At 54.7% G+C, this 14,102-nt stretch overlaps 1 protein-coding gene across 1 annotated transcript; it reads right to left on the minus strand.

Annotated features, from left to right (window-relative positions):
• Positions 1–1,162: 1,162 nt before the first annotated feature.
• Slc4a1 (solute carrier family 4 member 1 (Diego blood group)) lies at positions 1,163–12,143 on the minus strand. Its single transcript, XM_059271885.1, has 19 exons — positions 12,129–12,143; positions 11,891–12,011; positions 10,887–10,960; positions 9,926–10,106; positions 9,707–9,842; positions 9,126–9,249; positions 8,923–9,004; positions 8,628–8,809; positions 7,765–7,975; positions 7,379–7,591; positions 7,058–7,206; positions 6,748–6,942; positions 5,306–5,476; positions 4,833–4,922; positions 4,196–4,362; positions 3,508–3,761; positions 2,307–2,476; positions 2,052–2,225; positions 1,163–1,243 (listed from the first exon to the last, which is right to left on the minus strand). Exons 1-19 carry the CDS (start codon positions 12,141–12,143, stop codon positions 1,163–1,165), a joined length of 2,790 nt encoding a protein of 929 aa, XP_059127868.1.
• Positions 12,144–14,102: the final 1,959 nt, after the last annotated feature.

The raw sequence follows: 14,102 nt of genomic DNA on the forward strand, positions 1-14,102 counted from the left end.
GGGTTGGACACGGCAGGTCTCTCACGGTGGCTGGGTGCATAGACAAAACCAAGGCGCAGAGGAAGCACTTAGAAAATACGGTTAATAGCCGGGCGGTGGTGGCGCACGCCTTTAATCCCAGCACTCGGGAGGCAGAGCCAGGCGGATCTCTGTGAGTTCGAGGCCAGCCTGGGCTACCAAGTGAGTCCCAGGAAAGGCGCAAAGCTACACAGAGGAACCCTGTCTCGAAAAACCAAAAAAAAAAAAAAAAGAAAATACGGTTAATAAATTACAATCCTCCCATCTTCCCTCCATCCCCATCCCAGTCCAGAGCAGACTTGTGTATTGGTCCCACTCCGAGGTAGGGTTTGACCCAGTCCCCTCTGTGTCCACTAGGTCCAGAGCTTTCAGCAGGTGGCTATGGAGTGAATGAATGAATGAATGAGTGAATGAATGAGTGTCTGGTGGGAGAGAGCAAGCACTTATGAGTCCGAGACCCAGTCCCTCACCTGGACCTTACTCTCACCAGGATACCTCTCTGGGTGTAGAGAAGAGGGTCTTGGGGTGGGGCTGGGACAGAGAAGGGAAGGGAGGAAGTTATCAGGGGTATTTTTGAGCAGGGAAAGAGGATTCGTGGAAGATGGAGGGAGGACAGAGCTGCGCCCTCCAGGTCAGGAGGCCATGGCTCAAGTCCCGCTGTACAGCCCAGGAGCTGTGGGACCTCGGGCAGGCTCAGAAAATGATGACTGCCGTTGACTGGCCCTTTCACATTTACCATTGGTCCTCAGAGACCATGTGGTCTATTGATAAGACCATGGGTATCATTATCAATGCCTCTGTTTTATAGAGTAGGAAGCAGAGGCCAGAGAGGTCAAGGGACTTACATGAGGCCACACAGCCAGCAGGAGCTTGAAAAATGTCCTCCATCTCTCTCCTTTGCTATTTATAACTGTGCCATGAAGGGAGGAGACTCAGACCTAACTTTTCCAGCATGGTCTCAAGAGACTGTGACCCCAGTTCCCTGATGTGGCTTCTGGTCATCTTCAGCCAGAAAATGCATTGTACCTTAGGTAGAGTGTTTCCTAGACAACCCTGCCTCCCCCACCCACAGCCGTGAGATGCCCGTGAATGCTCTTCCTGGGAGGGTGGAGAAGTGGAGTGGTTGGGGGCCCGGGCCTGCCCCTCACACAGGCATGGGCACTTCGTCATATTCATCCAGACCTTCCTCCTCGTCAAAGCTCACTTTGGCGTCATCACCATCCAGCTAGAGGGGTTGGAGGGAGAGAGGGTGAGAGACCTTTCTGGGACCTCAGAGGCACATCTGGAGTTAGGAACCAGCCTGGGCAAGCCTTGTGCTGTCCCTACAGCATAGGATTGGACTAGATGAGTGGTTTACAGAGGACAAGTGGCCTCTGGGGGTCTGGTGAGGAGGAGCTGCAAGAGGTGGGCAGAGGATCCCCTCACCATGGCAGCCCCAGCCCCACACTAAATGTCCCTAATAACTTCGGCGGGATGTTATAATAATAAGATGGCGGGGCTGTCTGCTCACCAGCTCGTGCGGAACACACCCTGTGCACGCACCTCATAACGCTTTCAGTCTGTCATTATTCCTCCCTGCACTATGGTGAGGCACAGAGAAATGAGGTCACTTGCTCCAGATCATATACTAAGACACAGCAGACCGAGACTGAGACAAAGGCTCTAGACACAGACTCTCTTCCTTCCTTCCTTTCTTTCTTTCTTTCTTTCTTTCTTTCTTTCTTTCTTTCTTTCTTCCTTTCTTTCTCTCTCTCTTTCTCTCTTTCTTTCTTTAGATGCTGTCTTATGTAACTCAGGCTGGCTTTGAACTGCGCGGCCAAGGATGACCTAGAATTTCTGATTCCCTTGCCTCTACCTCCCTAGTGCTGGGATTATAGGCACGTGCCTCCACGTACAGTTTATGTGGTGCTGGGAATTGAAGCCAGGATTCCGTGCCCGGGAGGTAAGCTTTCTACCAACTGCTACATCTCTATCCCTAAACCCACTGCTATCACCCTGCTGTCCCTCTGCCACCCGGGGTCCCCACTACTCACACACTGGAGTTCCAGCCTGCTGAAGATGAACGGCAGCAGGAATCGACGCAGAGGCACAGTGAGGATGAGGACAAAGGGTAGGGCCAGTGAGGCAGGGGTGGACTTCACCACCCACAGCGCTGCCAGGCAGATGATCTGGATGCCCGTGAATAGGTGCATGCGCCAGGTCCTCACCTGCGGGGAAGCTGAGGTCAGTGTCTGCCCTGTTCTGACACCCCTGCCCCACCCTGGCCGGACAGCTTCAAAGTCACATACCCTCTTGACAAAGGGCACGTCGGGGTGGTACTTGGGTGGCTTGAACAACAGCAAGATGCGATCAAAGAGCTGGATGCCACTGAGGGATGTGACTCCCATGTACAGGAAGATGCCGAACAGCACCGCCAGGGGGATGCGGGACAAGATAGGCTCCATGAGGATGGACAGTCCTGTGTGGAGGGGACACACTCTTAGTTCAGGTCACCCAAGGACCAGCACCAACAGGGCTTAGCTCATGTTTGGGACTGACCATAAAACCACAGGGTGCCAAGTGACCCTTTTCTGCAATCGCTGTTTATAGGCTCGGAGGTGAACAACTTCAAAGGCTTTATAGGCTCAGAGGTGAACAATTTCCAAGGAGTCAAACTCCTGCCTGCCTGCCTGCCTGCCTTACACCCACTCCCTGAGCCTCATGGGGGCAGTCACAGGGGTCAGAGGAACTTGCCTTTCTCCTCACCCCAGAAAGCCTCCATCATCCTCTACAGATGGGAAGGAAAGGGGAGGGAAGGAAAGGGGAACTTTGATCGCTCCATCCGAGACTATATACCGCTGCTCATCCTGCTGGGTTCAGCTTCTCTAGAAACCCGATGGAGCCCAGAGACTCTCTGCCTTTCCTTAGACTGAGCTGTGCGTGGGGTCAGCCCTAAAGCACCTGATCTGGAGAAGAATTTCAGGGATTTAGTAAATCCTCTAACTGTGCAGATAGGGAAACTGAGGCCCAGAGGCCATGGAAATTACCCAGCCAGCAGCAGGGAAGGGAGGGCAAAACCCCACAGTCTATTACATTTTTGTTGGCTACACTTGTGGAGGCGGGGTGGAGGCGGGGTGGAGGCGGGGTGGAGGCGGGGTGGAGGCAGGGTCTGATCTGGAAAAGCTCAGCAGTGCAGTTCTCCTGCTCTGCACAAATGCCCATCACAGTGTCCCAGGGCCCTGTGCTTCCTCGATCTGCTAGATCCCCTCCTGTGAGTAACTAGCGCTGGGAGGTGCGGGGGGGGGGGGGGGGGCTTGGGAAACTGGTGTGTAGGGACCTGGATACAGAGTAGACTGGATGGGAGCTTTGTCCTTAATCCCAAGGAGTCAGGATTGGGCAGGGCAGGATGGTGGAGGTGGGGTTCCCTAAGTGGGAAGAGCCCCCAATCCTAAGAAGATGGACTAGGAGGGAGTGTAGCAGGGTGGCAGGGGCATGGCCAGCCTCACTTACCCACAAGCACAGAAACCAGGAGCCCACTGATCCGCTGCTCCTTGACCTCTTGGACCTGAGCTGCAGCCCCGGGACCGCTGGCCTTGCCCATGACTGTGAGGGCATTAGCGTGGGTAACAGAACGCACAGTGGTGGCACTGAGCCAAGGCATCCCAAAAATGGCGGCCACCCCACCCATGCCAACGACCAGCAGGAGGTCCAGATGGAAGCCTGAGCCCTTGACCATCTTGCGCTCTGGTTTGCTGACGATCAGCCTGGGGGCGGAAGGAGGTCTGGTGAGCCGGGCCCTCATAGGCCCCTCTTTTCTTCCCCACACTGGTGTCCCTCTGAGCCTTTTTGATTTCTGTTCCATTCCCCTTTGAGTCCCTGGCTCCCTCCCTCTGGCTGTTTGAGAATCCAGACTCCCGAGGTCTAGAAGTCTTCAGAACACCCTTAGGCATTCTTGTCCAAGTCGGGAACCTTGCCTGTTCAGGCTCCTCCCACCTTCCAGCAGTTCATCTCATAGCTCCCTGTTTACATGGTCTTCAAATGATGCCACCCCAGAGGCCACACGATTCAGACTTGCCTCTGCTGTCCCATCACTCCCATCAGCTGGCAGAGGGCCACTGGCCAATCTCCTGTCGGCCCAGAGCCTGCTCCTCTCCCTGCCCCCAGCCCTCCCTGGCCAAGCCTCTGTCCTTGCTCTTACGTGGTGATCTGAGACTCAAGGAATATGAGGATGAAGACCAGCAGAGCAGGCAGGGCAGAAGCAAACATCATCCAGTAGGGAAACCTGCTGTACAGACCCAGAGGGTGGATGACCCAGCCCCGGGCAGTGGAGTTGGACACTTTGAGGCCGTCAGGCACCGACAGTTTCTGTGAGGGAGACAGTTGGTGAGAATATGTGGGGCCAGGCAGATAGGGAAAGATGGGGGCTGGGAAAGCAAGGGCCTGGGCCAGGGAGTTGGGTTGAATATTTACTCCGTTGCTAGCTACTTCTCTAAGCCCTTCACATGTATCTTCTCATTCTCAATGTTACAGAGGAGGAAACACGAGCAGAGAGGTTGTATAGTTAGCCCCAAGCCGCACAAATAGCTGGTGGCTGAGCTGAGGTTTACCCATGCCTACCTGGCTCAAAGCACACTCTCTGCTACTGCCCTGGGCAAAGGAATAAGAAGTGCAATGTGGCTTGGGCTAGAGAGGTCCTGAGGGAATATTGGAAGAGCAAGGACGGGGAAAAAGAGTTCTAGCTGGCTTTGGGGTTAGGAAAAGCCATTTTGGCAGGGCATGGGGAAGGGAAGGGAATGAAGGTTAGGGTAGCATGGCAGAGGATGAGGAGGAGTCACCTGGGTGTAGGTGTCCTTGACAAAGGAATCCACCACGACCATTATCAGGATGGAGATGGGGACCCCGAAGTCCCCAATGACTCTGCGCAGCTGTGGGCAGATGAAGGAACCAGTTGTGTCCATAACCTGCCTCCTACCCACTTTCCTTCCCATCCCACGTTTACCAGGGAGTCTGCCCAACCCGAGGGGTCCACCAGGAACTACAACTGTCTATACTGCAACCACTCCTGTCTTCCTTCTTCCTCTGCCGCTGTCCTGCCCTGACCCCACCCTTCTTCCCTCTCCCAAGAACTGCCTGTCCCTGGCTCCCTGCTGGATCTTGGTGCTGAGCAGAGATGGCTTTGGCTGCCACATGAACCCCGCATCAGAAGAGGGCTGCTGAGCCCTGGTATTGGGAATGGGGAGCTGGGGAAGGAAGGGGAGCCAAGGGTACTGGAGAAGCTCGGGGTTGGTGAAGATAGGGGTGCACTGACCTTGCCAGGGAAGTAGGTGCTGTTCTTGAACTTTCGCAGCATCATGGCAAGGAAGAAGGTACCAGCCATGAGCACCAGAGAGAAGAGGGCTGTGTTAGGCACGGGACCCAGAGGTTTGGGCTTCATCGAAACAGGGACATAACTCTGTTGCAGCGGGTAGTCCTGGAAAATCTATAACAGAAACACAAAGCATTGGGTTCCCTCCAAAGTCTTGGCTTGAAGTAGACAGTATCAGATAAGTTGACTGGGCACTAAATCATCCATCTGTCTTTACATCCATCCATCCATCCATCCATCCATCTATACATCCAGACATCCACCTGCCCATCTACTGCCCGTACATCCATCACTCACCCACCATCCATCTACCCGTGCATGCATCCATCCCTCTGTCCACCTTCTTTCTCGTCTGACATATTAACCAGCTTGGTTTCTTATGAATGAAGAACAAGTTAGCTTGTGTGGGAAGGGTCAAAGGAGCAATAAGCATGTATAGGTATATGCGTCCAGGCTTTGTTTGAAATATGAGAAGGCTGGGAGGCAACAGTAAGTAATAAAAAGATTTACAAAAAAGGCCTTACAGGAGTTGGGGATTTAGCTCAATGGTAGAGCACTTGCCTAGCAAGCACAAGGCCCTAGGTTCGGTCCTCAGCTCCAAAAAACAAAAACAAAACAAAACAAAAAAAACCAAAAGGGCTTAAGGAGTTGGTGACAGTGACAGCATTTGCCTAGCATGGAGGAGGTTTGATCCCCAGCATGATAAGCAAATAAATAGATCACCTTTTTTTTTTTTTTTTCCATTTTTCAAGTCAGGGTTCCTGGCTGTCCTAGAACTCACTCTGTAGACCAGGCTGGCCTTGAACTCAGAGATCCTCCTGCCTCTGCCCGCTGCCGCTGCCGCCGCCACCACCACCACCACCACCACCACCACCACCACCACCACCACCACCAGCTGAAATGATCCTTCTTCCGTAGACAGTACAGATGTGGAGGTATGCAGAGCTTTGGGGGGAGGGGCAAGCTAACGTGGCAGAGGCCCTGTGGGGTTATGGAGGTCAAGAGCAGGAGAGGAAAGGTCTAGAGCATCCTAAGCGTCCACTGTCTCACTACACATGGTTTCCCAGGCTGCTACACACATACATAGTGGCCACTGTGTCACATGATGTGTGGTCATGGACATGGACAAGTTTACATACGAAAGCCTTCCCTTATACAGTTCCCCTGCCCAGTCATAGCATGAGCACTGAGTCACCAGCCTTTACAGGGTCCTGAGCAACCCAACTGCACAGTCCTAAGTGAACCCAGAAACGTGCATGTGTCCATGATCGTGGTTGTGCATACGGGTGGAAACATGGCTACAGACATGATGTACAGGCACATACATGGTAACACCCTCTCACACACACGCTACGTGTGAGTGTCAGCATTCTCCCGGGCCCCACCTTGATCAGCTTGGAGAAAGTCTCGTAGATGAAGATGAGGGAGATGAGGAAGGAGAAGATCTCCTGGGTGTAGCGGGAGATAAATCGGACCAGGAAGCTGCCTTCAAAGGCCACCACCAGCAGCACCAACAGAATGAGCCAGAAACCGATCCATGCGCGGCCCACGATGTACTCCAGGTTATTGCTTTCACAGAACTGCAGGCAGTCAGACAGAGGAGTTCTGATCAGACTAAGGTAGGCTCGGGCACCAGGCAGGTGAGCTAGGGTCAGCTACAGGGCTGGGGACAGAGTGGGGCTGGGACAGGGCTACCGAGAAGAAGGCTTCCTCAAACACCAGCAGGGGTCCCGAGAAGCCAAGCACCAGCAGGGGCTGAGCCCCCAGGAGAGCAAAGAGAATGCCTTGTACTGCTGTGGAGATGAGCAGCTCTGACACTCCCATCAGGTTCCGGGTCTTTTCTCCTGTGGGAAAAAGCCATACGAGGGTCAAGATGGCAAGATTATTTCCAAGGACCGTGAGAGTAAGCTGTGGGACATGAGGTATGCGTACAGAGCATCAGATTGGGTCAGAGGCAAGAAGGCAGAGGTCAGAGGGTCAGGGGTGAGTTTTTCGGGGACCATAACTGTCACTGACCCAGGAGGCCACCAAAGGTGACGGCGGGCGACAGGGCGGCAAAGTAGATGAAGATGACCGCAGCCAGGACCTGGGGGCTGAGCGCATCTGTGATGTCACTCAGATAGTATGGATAACGGCGCCGGATGTCACGAATCAGGCCTCCAAAGATCCGGCCTGTGCGCTGTAGAGGGTCATCTACGCCACCGGGGCTCCCTGGGTCCCCGTTCAAGTCTGTTGCAGAAGATAGGGACATGGTCAGAGGGGCTAACAGGAACGGCCAGGGTGACAGGGAAGCCTGACCACAGGAGCAGATGCTAGTGGGTGTTTGATAGGACAGGGGCACTGTGCCGGGGGTCAGGGGTCTATGGGGAATCAGGAAGCCCTGTCAAGGGCAGAAAACGTACCTAGGGTCTTGTACAAGGCAGGGTCTGGCTTGGGGAGACTGGGCAGGTAGCGCCTTCTAAGCAGCTCCTTCTGCACGGGCACCAGGTTGAGCAGAGCTTGCTCTGAAGGGGCGTCGGTGGGCGGCAGGACCAGGCTACAGTCCAGGAAGTTCTCCAGGGAGCTCAGCAGCTCCCCTCGGCTCTGTGCCAGGTAGGCGGTTGTGCGGAACACCTGTGTGCAGGAGAGAGCGTCAGGAATACGGGGACTGTAGACAAGAGACTCCCGGGGAGCAGAGCAACCAAGTGATGCCAGCCTGTAGTCTAAACACGCAGGAGGTAGAGATAGGAGGACTGCCTTAAGTTTGAGGCCAGCCTGGGCTACACAGTGAGCTCCAGGCCAGCCAGAGCTACATGGTGAGACCTTTGTCTCAAAAACTTGAAGGCTGGACATGTATAGCCAGGGACCAGCCATCAAAACCATGGCTGTCATTATAGGGTCTGGTTCACCAAAACCATGCCTGTCATTACAGGATTTGGTTCTTTCGACTCCCTCTGACCTCTGAGGACCAGCTTTAGGGAGACAGGCATCCTGGGTGGGAAAAGATGAGCTAAAGTATCCCTGGTGGGCTAGGTACACCACACAGCAAGTTGGGCCAGCTAGAACCAGGTCACAGTGGTCCTGACTAGACTAGACTGGACCAGTCCGTCCAATGCAAGCCAAGATTAAGACTGGACCGGCCAGGCCAGGAACAGGAGGAATTCAACCCAATGGATCCAAACAGTGAATTTAAAGTCACCTAGACTAGTCCATGGGGGAGAACTGGACGTCTTCTGCCCTCCTCCCACTAGCTCCCTGGCTAACCAGCCACGCGGCCCCTGCTTACTCTTTCGGTCATGAGTGTAGCTGCGGCTCTGCCCAGCTGGGTGTAGTCAACATGGGGAGCCTCGGGTCCCAGCAGAACTAAAAGGAAGCGCACAGGCTCCGGCCGCTCCAGGTCCTCCAGCTGCACAGCCTCCTTCAGCCTCACAAAGCCCAGCACAGACCTCTCCAGAAAATTACTACCGCCTGTGGGAGGCACCAGGTGGTGAAGCCAGACCTCCGGGGGACTCAGTGTATGAATCCAAGAAAGGGGCTGCCCAGGGCCTGAAGCGGGGTACGGGGAGGGGAAGGGCTCTTACCCACTAGCACCAGTGCGGCTTCTGAATCTGGGGGGATCTTCAGAGTCCCGGATGGTGAGAGTCCTTCTGGGTCCCCCTCTGCCTGTAGGAAGGAAGGTGAAGAAGGGGGTCCTGGGGTCACACTGAAACTGAGAGACCTGAGCATCTAGGCTTTGCCTTTGCTCTGCCAACCCTTCTCACTCCCAACCTCGTCCTAGCCTCACCTGTCCACAGAACAGTGTGGTCTCCAGTGATGGCTGCTGAGCAAGGAGGGGCTCAGAAGGGCCCCCAGAGCGGGTCAGGATGGCGGGCTTCACTCCCTCCAGAGCCTTTAGGTCCTCAGCGTGGCTGCAGGTACACATACAGGTGACATGGGCTGAGTGAGCTATTTGGACTGAATTTTCCATAAAAGGGAGACTAGTGTGGGAGGGACAAAGGTGAACATCCAGTGGAATTTCCCAGTGACCAAACTAGAGAGACCCTAGAGGAGGAAAATCAGAGTCTCCTCTTAAAGGACAGTGTGGGTGAAAGTAGGTGGTCCCTGTCTCAGACGTCTGTCTAGGTGGGAGGGGGGAAATGGATGGAATGAAAGCTCTCGAGTCCATGCTCTGTACGTGTAAACTTGAAGTTCTAGTCTGCATTTGGGGATGTCAGACAGATGTGGGAGCTATGGGGGAGGAAGCATAGTCCCCTTGCCTGCTGGGCTGGGGTCCATTTGGAGCTGAGGGAGGGTAGGGAGACCTTGGGGTAGAGGGCTGGGAGGAGGCCCTGGGGTGTGAAGCCCGGGTCCTGACAGGCAGAGCACCTGCGTTTGAGTAGTAGAGCCCGGAGCAGCTCATCTCGGTCCTGAGGCCGAATCTGGTCCTCGTAGATGAAGCCGTCTAGAAGCTGATTGGCCACCCCAGCCAGGGATGTCTCTGCCAGATCCAGGAGGACGGTGCCTGTAGGCAGTGGAGGGGTGGGCTGAGTGGCTGCCCGAGCAAGCCTCCTATGCAGCAGCCACGGAGGGCCCGGCAGGACTTACCTTTTGAAAAGACTTTCTGCAGTTCTAGAAGGCTCCAGAAGGTGAGGTAAGACAGATGTGGACGGCCCCACACCCCATCCTCTCGTAGGTTTTCCTCTAGCCCTATCCAGTGTGCTGCCTCCACCCACTGTAGTTCCTGGTTCCTCTGGTCCATCTTCAGCTCCTGCAGCTCCACATAGACCTGAGGCCCACGGCCCAGGTTAGTCCATCGAGCATGGGCAAGCCCATGGAGAGACTGGAAGCTTGGGTCCTGAGGGCGCTCAGCTCTAAGCTAGGCTTCCAAAAGGCACTGGGCCCTGGAAGGATCAGGACAGATCTCCTGCTCAGAGCATGGGGAGATGTGCAAGGGTCCTGTGGGTCTGACCCACCCCCTGGCTCCATGTTCTATCCTCCTCAGCAAGCCATTACCACATTTCAGAAGAGGCATGAACCTCTGGACCAAAAGGGGCCTCAACAGCCTCTTGGTCAGAAAACTGGGGCCTGGTGACCGAGGCTGAAGGGGCTTGGGAAGCCATTGGGTCAGTCTCCTGTCTCTAAGAGTATTGAGGGGCATGACTCATACTGTCCTGGGCCAGGTGATTACTCTCAGGGTCACAGTTTAGGGACCCAATTTCCTAACCAGCTAGGCAGTCTGGTGCTAAGTGGGGACTCGGGTGCTGGGGCAGAGGAGAGTAAACACTCGATTCTGTCTGTCCCCAGTGAGTATCTAACCCAGCCGGGCCTGAAAGCCCTGGCTTCGTCCTCAGCAGTAAGAAAACAGTCTGTCCAAGGAATTCAGAGAGAGCCCATTTCTCTGTTGGTACGCATACCCCTTTCCCTTCAACTGATGTCCTAGGATTCTCCCTCCAGTCTGCTTGGGGCAGGGGGAGTCTCCTCCAGCCCGATTCTCTCTCTGTCCCTTCCTATGGTACGTAATGAATCTCAAGGCAACTTGAGAAGAGGATGGAGTCTGGGTCCTCACCTGACTGGAGCTCGGGTGCGATGTGGAGGTACTGGTGGGGATGTAGTCTGTGGCTATCTGCTCTGTGGGAAGAGCTGAAAACCCAGGGCCAGTTAGCGTTGTCTGTGACATGACCCCTCACTCAGGCCCTGCTGTACTACCTCCAGGGAACCCCAGGAACCCAGACCCACTCCCTCCACTGGTCCTGGGCTGGGACCCCTGCCCAACCCCACATCCACTCCTGTTCTGGGCCCAGCTTGGGTCTGACACTCTCCATCTGAACCTTATTGAGGAACCCTGAATTCATTGTGGTGATCTGAGCCTCTAACCTGACCCCTCCTCGGTAAGGATAGGGAAGAGTCTCAAGTCGCAATGTTCAAAACCATCCCCTCCCTCCCCTGTCCCGTCTGGGACCAGACTTCTTTGCCTCTTCCCACCTGCTTAGCTAACCCGCCAGCTGGTAGCCTCTTACCACACACCCACAGATCGGGTGGGTGAACCCCTTATATTCCCCTCATTTCCCAAGGGGGCCTCTTAACTTCAAATCCAGTCACTTGTACTTAAGCCTTGTTGACAGTAAACAGGTCCTGCTTCAGGCTCCCCACCTAAGACCTTGGGCAAGCCAAGGAAGGTGGTATGGACTCCTGGGGTCTCTGTTCAGGGAGTCCCCACAATTCTCTCCCATTTCTCAGAGTCTCCAGTTATCTAGACGTAATGAAGTTCCAGCAACAGCACAGCTGCTTGGCCTCCATGCTGATACGGGACAGACAGGGGAGCAGCTGGGTTTGTGCCCTTGTCCCAGACATACCTGGCTGCCCTGTCACATGTGGAAAGGGCCCAGCCCCACAATCACCTCCTGTGATCATTTCAAACAAAACATTGTTTATCCTTCAATCAGCCAGGATTGCGGGGAGAACTGGCCCCAAGGCTGGGGCGGTGGAGACAGGAAGGACTAGGTCCCTACTGTCCCTAGGGGGACCCAGCGGCTCCTCTGGTAGAAGCAGAAGGCAAGGGATGGGTCTCACCTTCTGGCTCCTGCATCTGGACCACATGGATGTCTGAGTCTTGATACGCTATCTGTTCTATCTCATGGTCCAGTTCGTCATCGCTATCCTGATCTGGGATCGCCAGTACTTCCTCATGGTCCTGTGGGAAGAGGCCATCAAGGTTGGGTTAAGTGGCTCCCCAAGTCCCCTGAGGACCAGCCCAGGTTGGTTTCCAGGGCCCAAGGCAGGAGCCCTGCATGGATCAAGAGGCACTTACCTGCATGTCCCCCATGATGCTGTCCTCAGTGTACAGTTGTCCTCGGCTGTCTGAGCCCCCAGCATAACCCGCACATCAGGTCCCTGGAAGAGGGGTGCAGGGCTAAAAGAGGCACAGTCATGTCACTCACCCTCAATTGGCCTCCTGCTGCTTCTGGGTCCCCCTAAGGGAGCTGACTTTTACTGCCAGGAGAGCCTTGGGGACATGAGATGGGTCAGATGGAGGCAGAGGGCATGGAGGAAGACACTGCGTTTGTAGGTGTGTGGGTACGTGGGCTGAGAGACAGGAGATGTCAGTATGGCCACGTTCTCCTCAGTGTACTTGGTACAAGTGGTCGAGTGGATGATGTCTAGCTCCATCCTGCATCCACCAGGCCTTACCTAACTTCTTTCTGAGTCCCAAGGACTCAGCTAACTCCCAGGACATAACCTATCCCTTCCTTAGGGGGCTTGACTCCCCTAAGAGTCTCCATAACAGATTCTCTTTTCCTAGAAATGGCTGCTTCTGCTGACAACAGGTCCTGAAGAACGTGAGCCTGCTTCCTCCTCTCCCTTTGAACCCTGCTTCTCTGGCTTGTTTAGCCCTGATCTGTTGGCTTCTTTCCAGTTCCTAGAAGTTACCCAGGCCTTGCCTACCCCAGGGCCTTTGCACATGCATTACTCACCCCTAGACGCTCCTTCTGTCAACAGCTTTTCTCTTATCTCAGTTCCAATATCACCCTTTCACAGGCCCTTAACCACCCTGCCAGGCCCTGACCTAGTTGGGCATGGTTTCTTGATTGATTTGCATACAATTAATTGCATGACAAATCCTTTGGAAAGGAAGACACTTGAATGTAAAGTCTCTGCACATTTCAGTTCTCATGGAGTCCCCACAGAACCTCGGCCTCCATTTTCTCAAGACAAAGGTGGACCCACGCAGAATGTGGGGAACGGGTCATCGAATGTGCCAGTCTGGGTGTGGAGGGGCTTTCTTTCTCACTCACTGCCACCTAGAACATTGGGGTGACCAGCATTTGGGTGGGGTCATCGGATGCAGCCGCTTGGCTGAGCACGAGAAGCTCAGCTGAGCGTGCCCTTGCTCTTAAGATGACCTAAGTGGTTCCTACACGGATGGAATTTAGGAGGCCACTTGTGTTGGATGCTGCAGAGGATGTCACAGGAGGAAGAGTAGGACTCAAGTACAGGGACCTCAGGAGGGGTCTCAAGAGCTAAGTAAAGAGGCCCAGCCTAGGTGTGAGAACAGTGAAGGAGTAAGCTGGGACAGAGGGGCGGGGAGGACACAGGAGCAGAGTACAGCGAGCAGGGGGCCGTGAGTGAAAGGCAGGTGAGCAGAAGATGGAAGGGTAGAGGATGGGAGGGCAGAGGATGGATCAAAGGGTCGGAGGCAGGGGGGTGGAGCAGGGAGGGCAGAGGGGTAGATGGAGAGCCATGCAGTCACGCAAGGGGCCATGCAAGGGTCTAGGGCAGGGCATACGTTTAGAAAGACCCATACAGAGAACTTTCTGGGTCCTGGACAGTCCTGAGGTTCTGAGAGGGAGAGGCATTGTCAAGTCCTTGGAAGTGGCAAGTGACAGCCACGTAGCATTCTCAAGTCCAAGAACAGACAACTCTCTGCGGGGGGCTTTGCACCTTGGCAGCCCCGCCATACACCATTTCCCTGTCTCCTCTCTCTGTCTTTCCCATCTTCTTCTCCCAAAGGCCCCCATCCAGTTCCTCTATTTTATCTTCATTTTTCTCTTTTCCTTCTCTGGACCTGCTCGCAGGATCTGCTTTCTGGCTGGGCCTCAGATCCTGAGGTACCAAAAATCCTGCTGTGGGACTGGGACTGAGGCCTTGCTTCTTCTGAGGGACACCATGGCATAGCCAGGGATCCAGAGTTCCAGGCTGCCTCCCTGACCTTCCTGGACCAATGGCCTTGGGCAGCTCTCAGGTGTCTAACTGCGTCACCCATCTGTTAGATGCCAGCTTCTGG

Source organism: Peromyscus eremicus, chromosome 8a (assembly GCF_949786415.1).
Source record: "Peromyscus eremicus chromosome 8a, PerEre_H2_v1, whole genome shotgun sequence".
Taxonomy (NCBI): Eukaryota; Metazoa; Chordata; class Mammalia; order Rodentia; family Cricetidae; genus Peromyscus; species Peromyscus eremicus.

What these genes read in the sequence shown, in the direction of transcription:
- Slc4a1 (XM_059271885.1), bottom strand. An exon ending in CCACACTGTTCTGTGGACAG is followed by an intron (nt 9,005 to 9,125) that starts GTGAGGCTAGGA and finishes TCCTTCCTACAG; the next exon opens with GCAGAGGGGGACCCAGAAGG. An exon ending in CACCTTTGGTGGCCTCCTGG is followed by an intron (nt 7,207 to 7,378) that starts GTCAGTGACAGT and finishes TTTTTCCCACAG; the next exon opens with GAGAAAAGACCCGGAACCTG.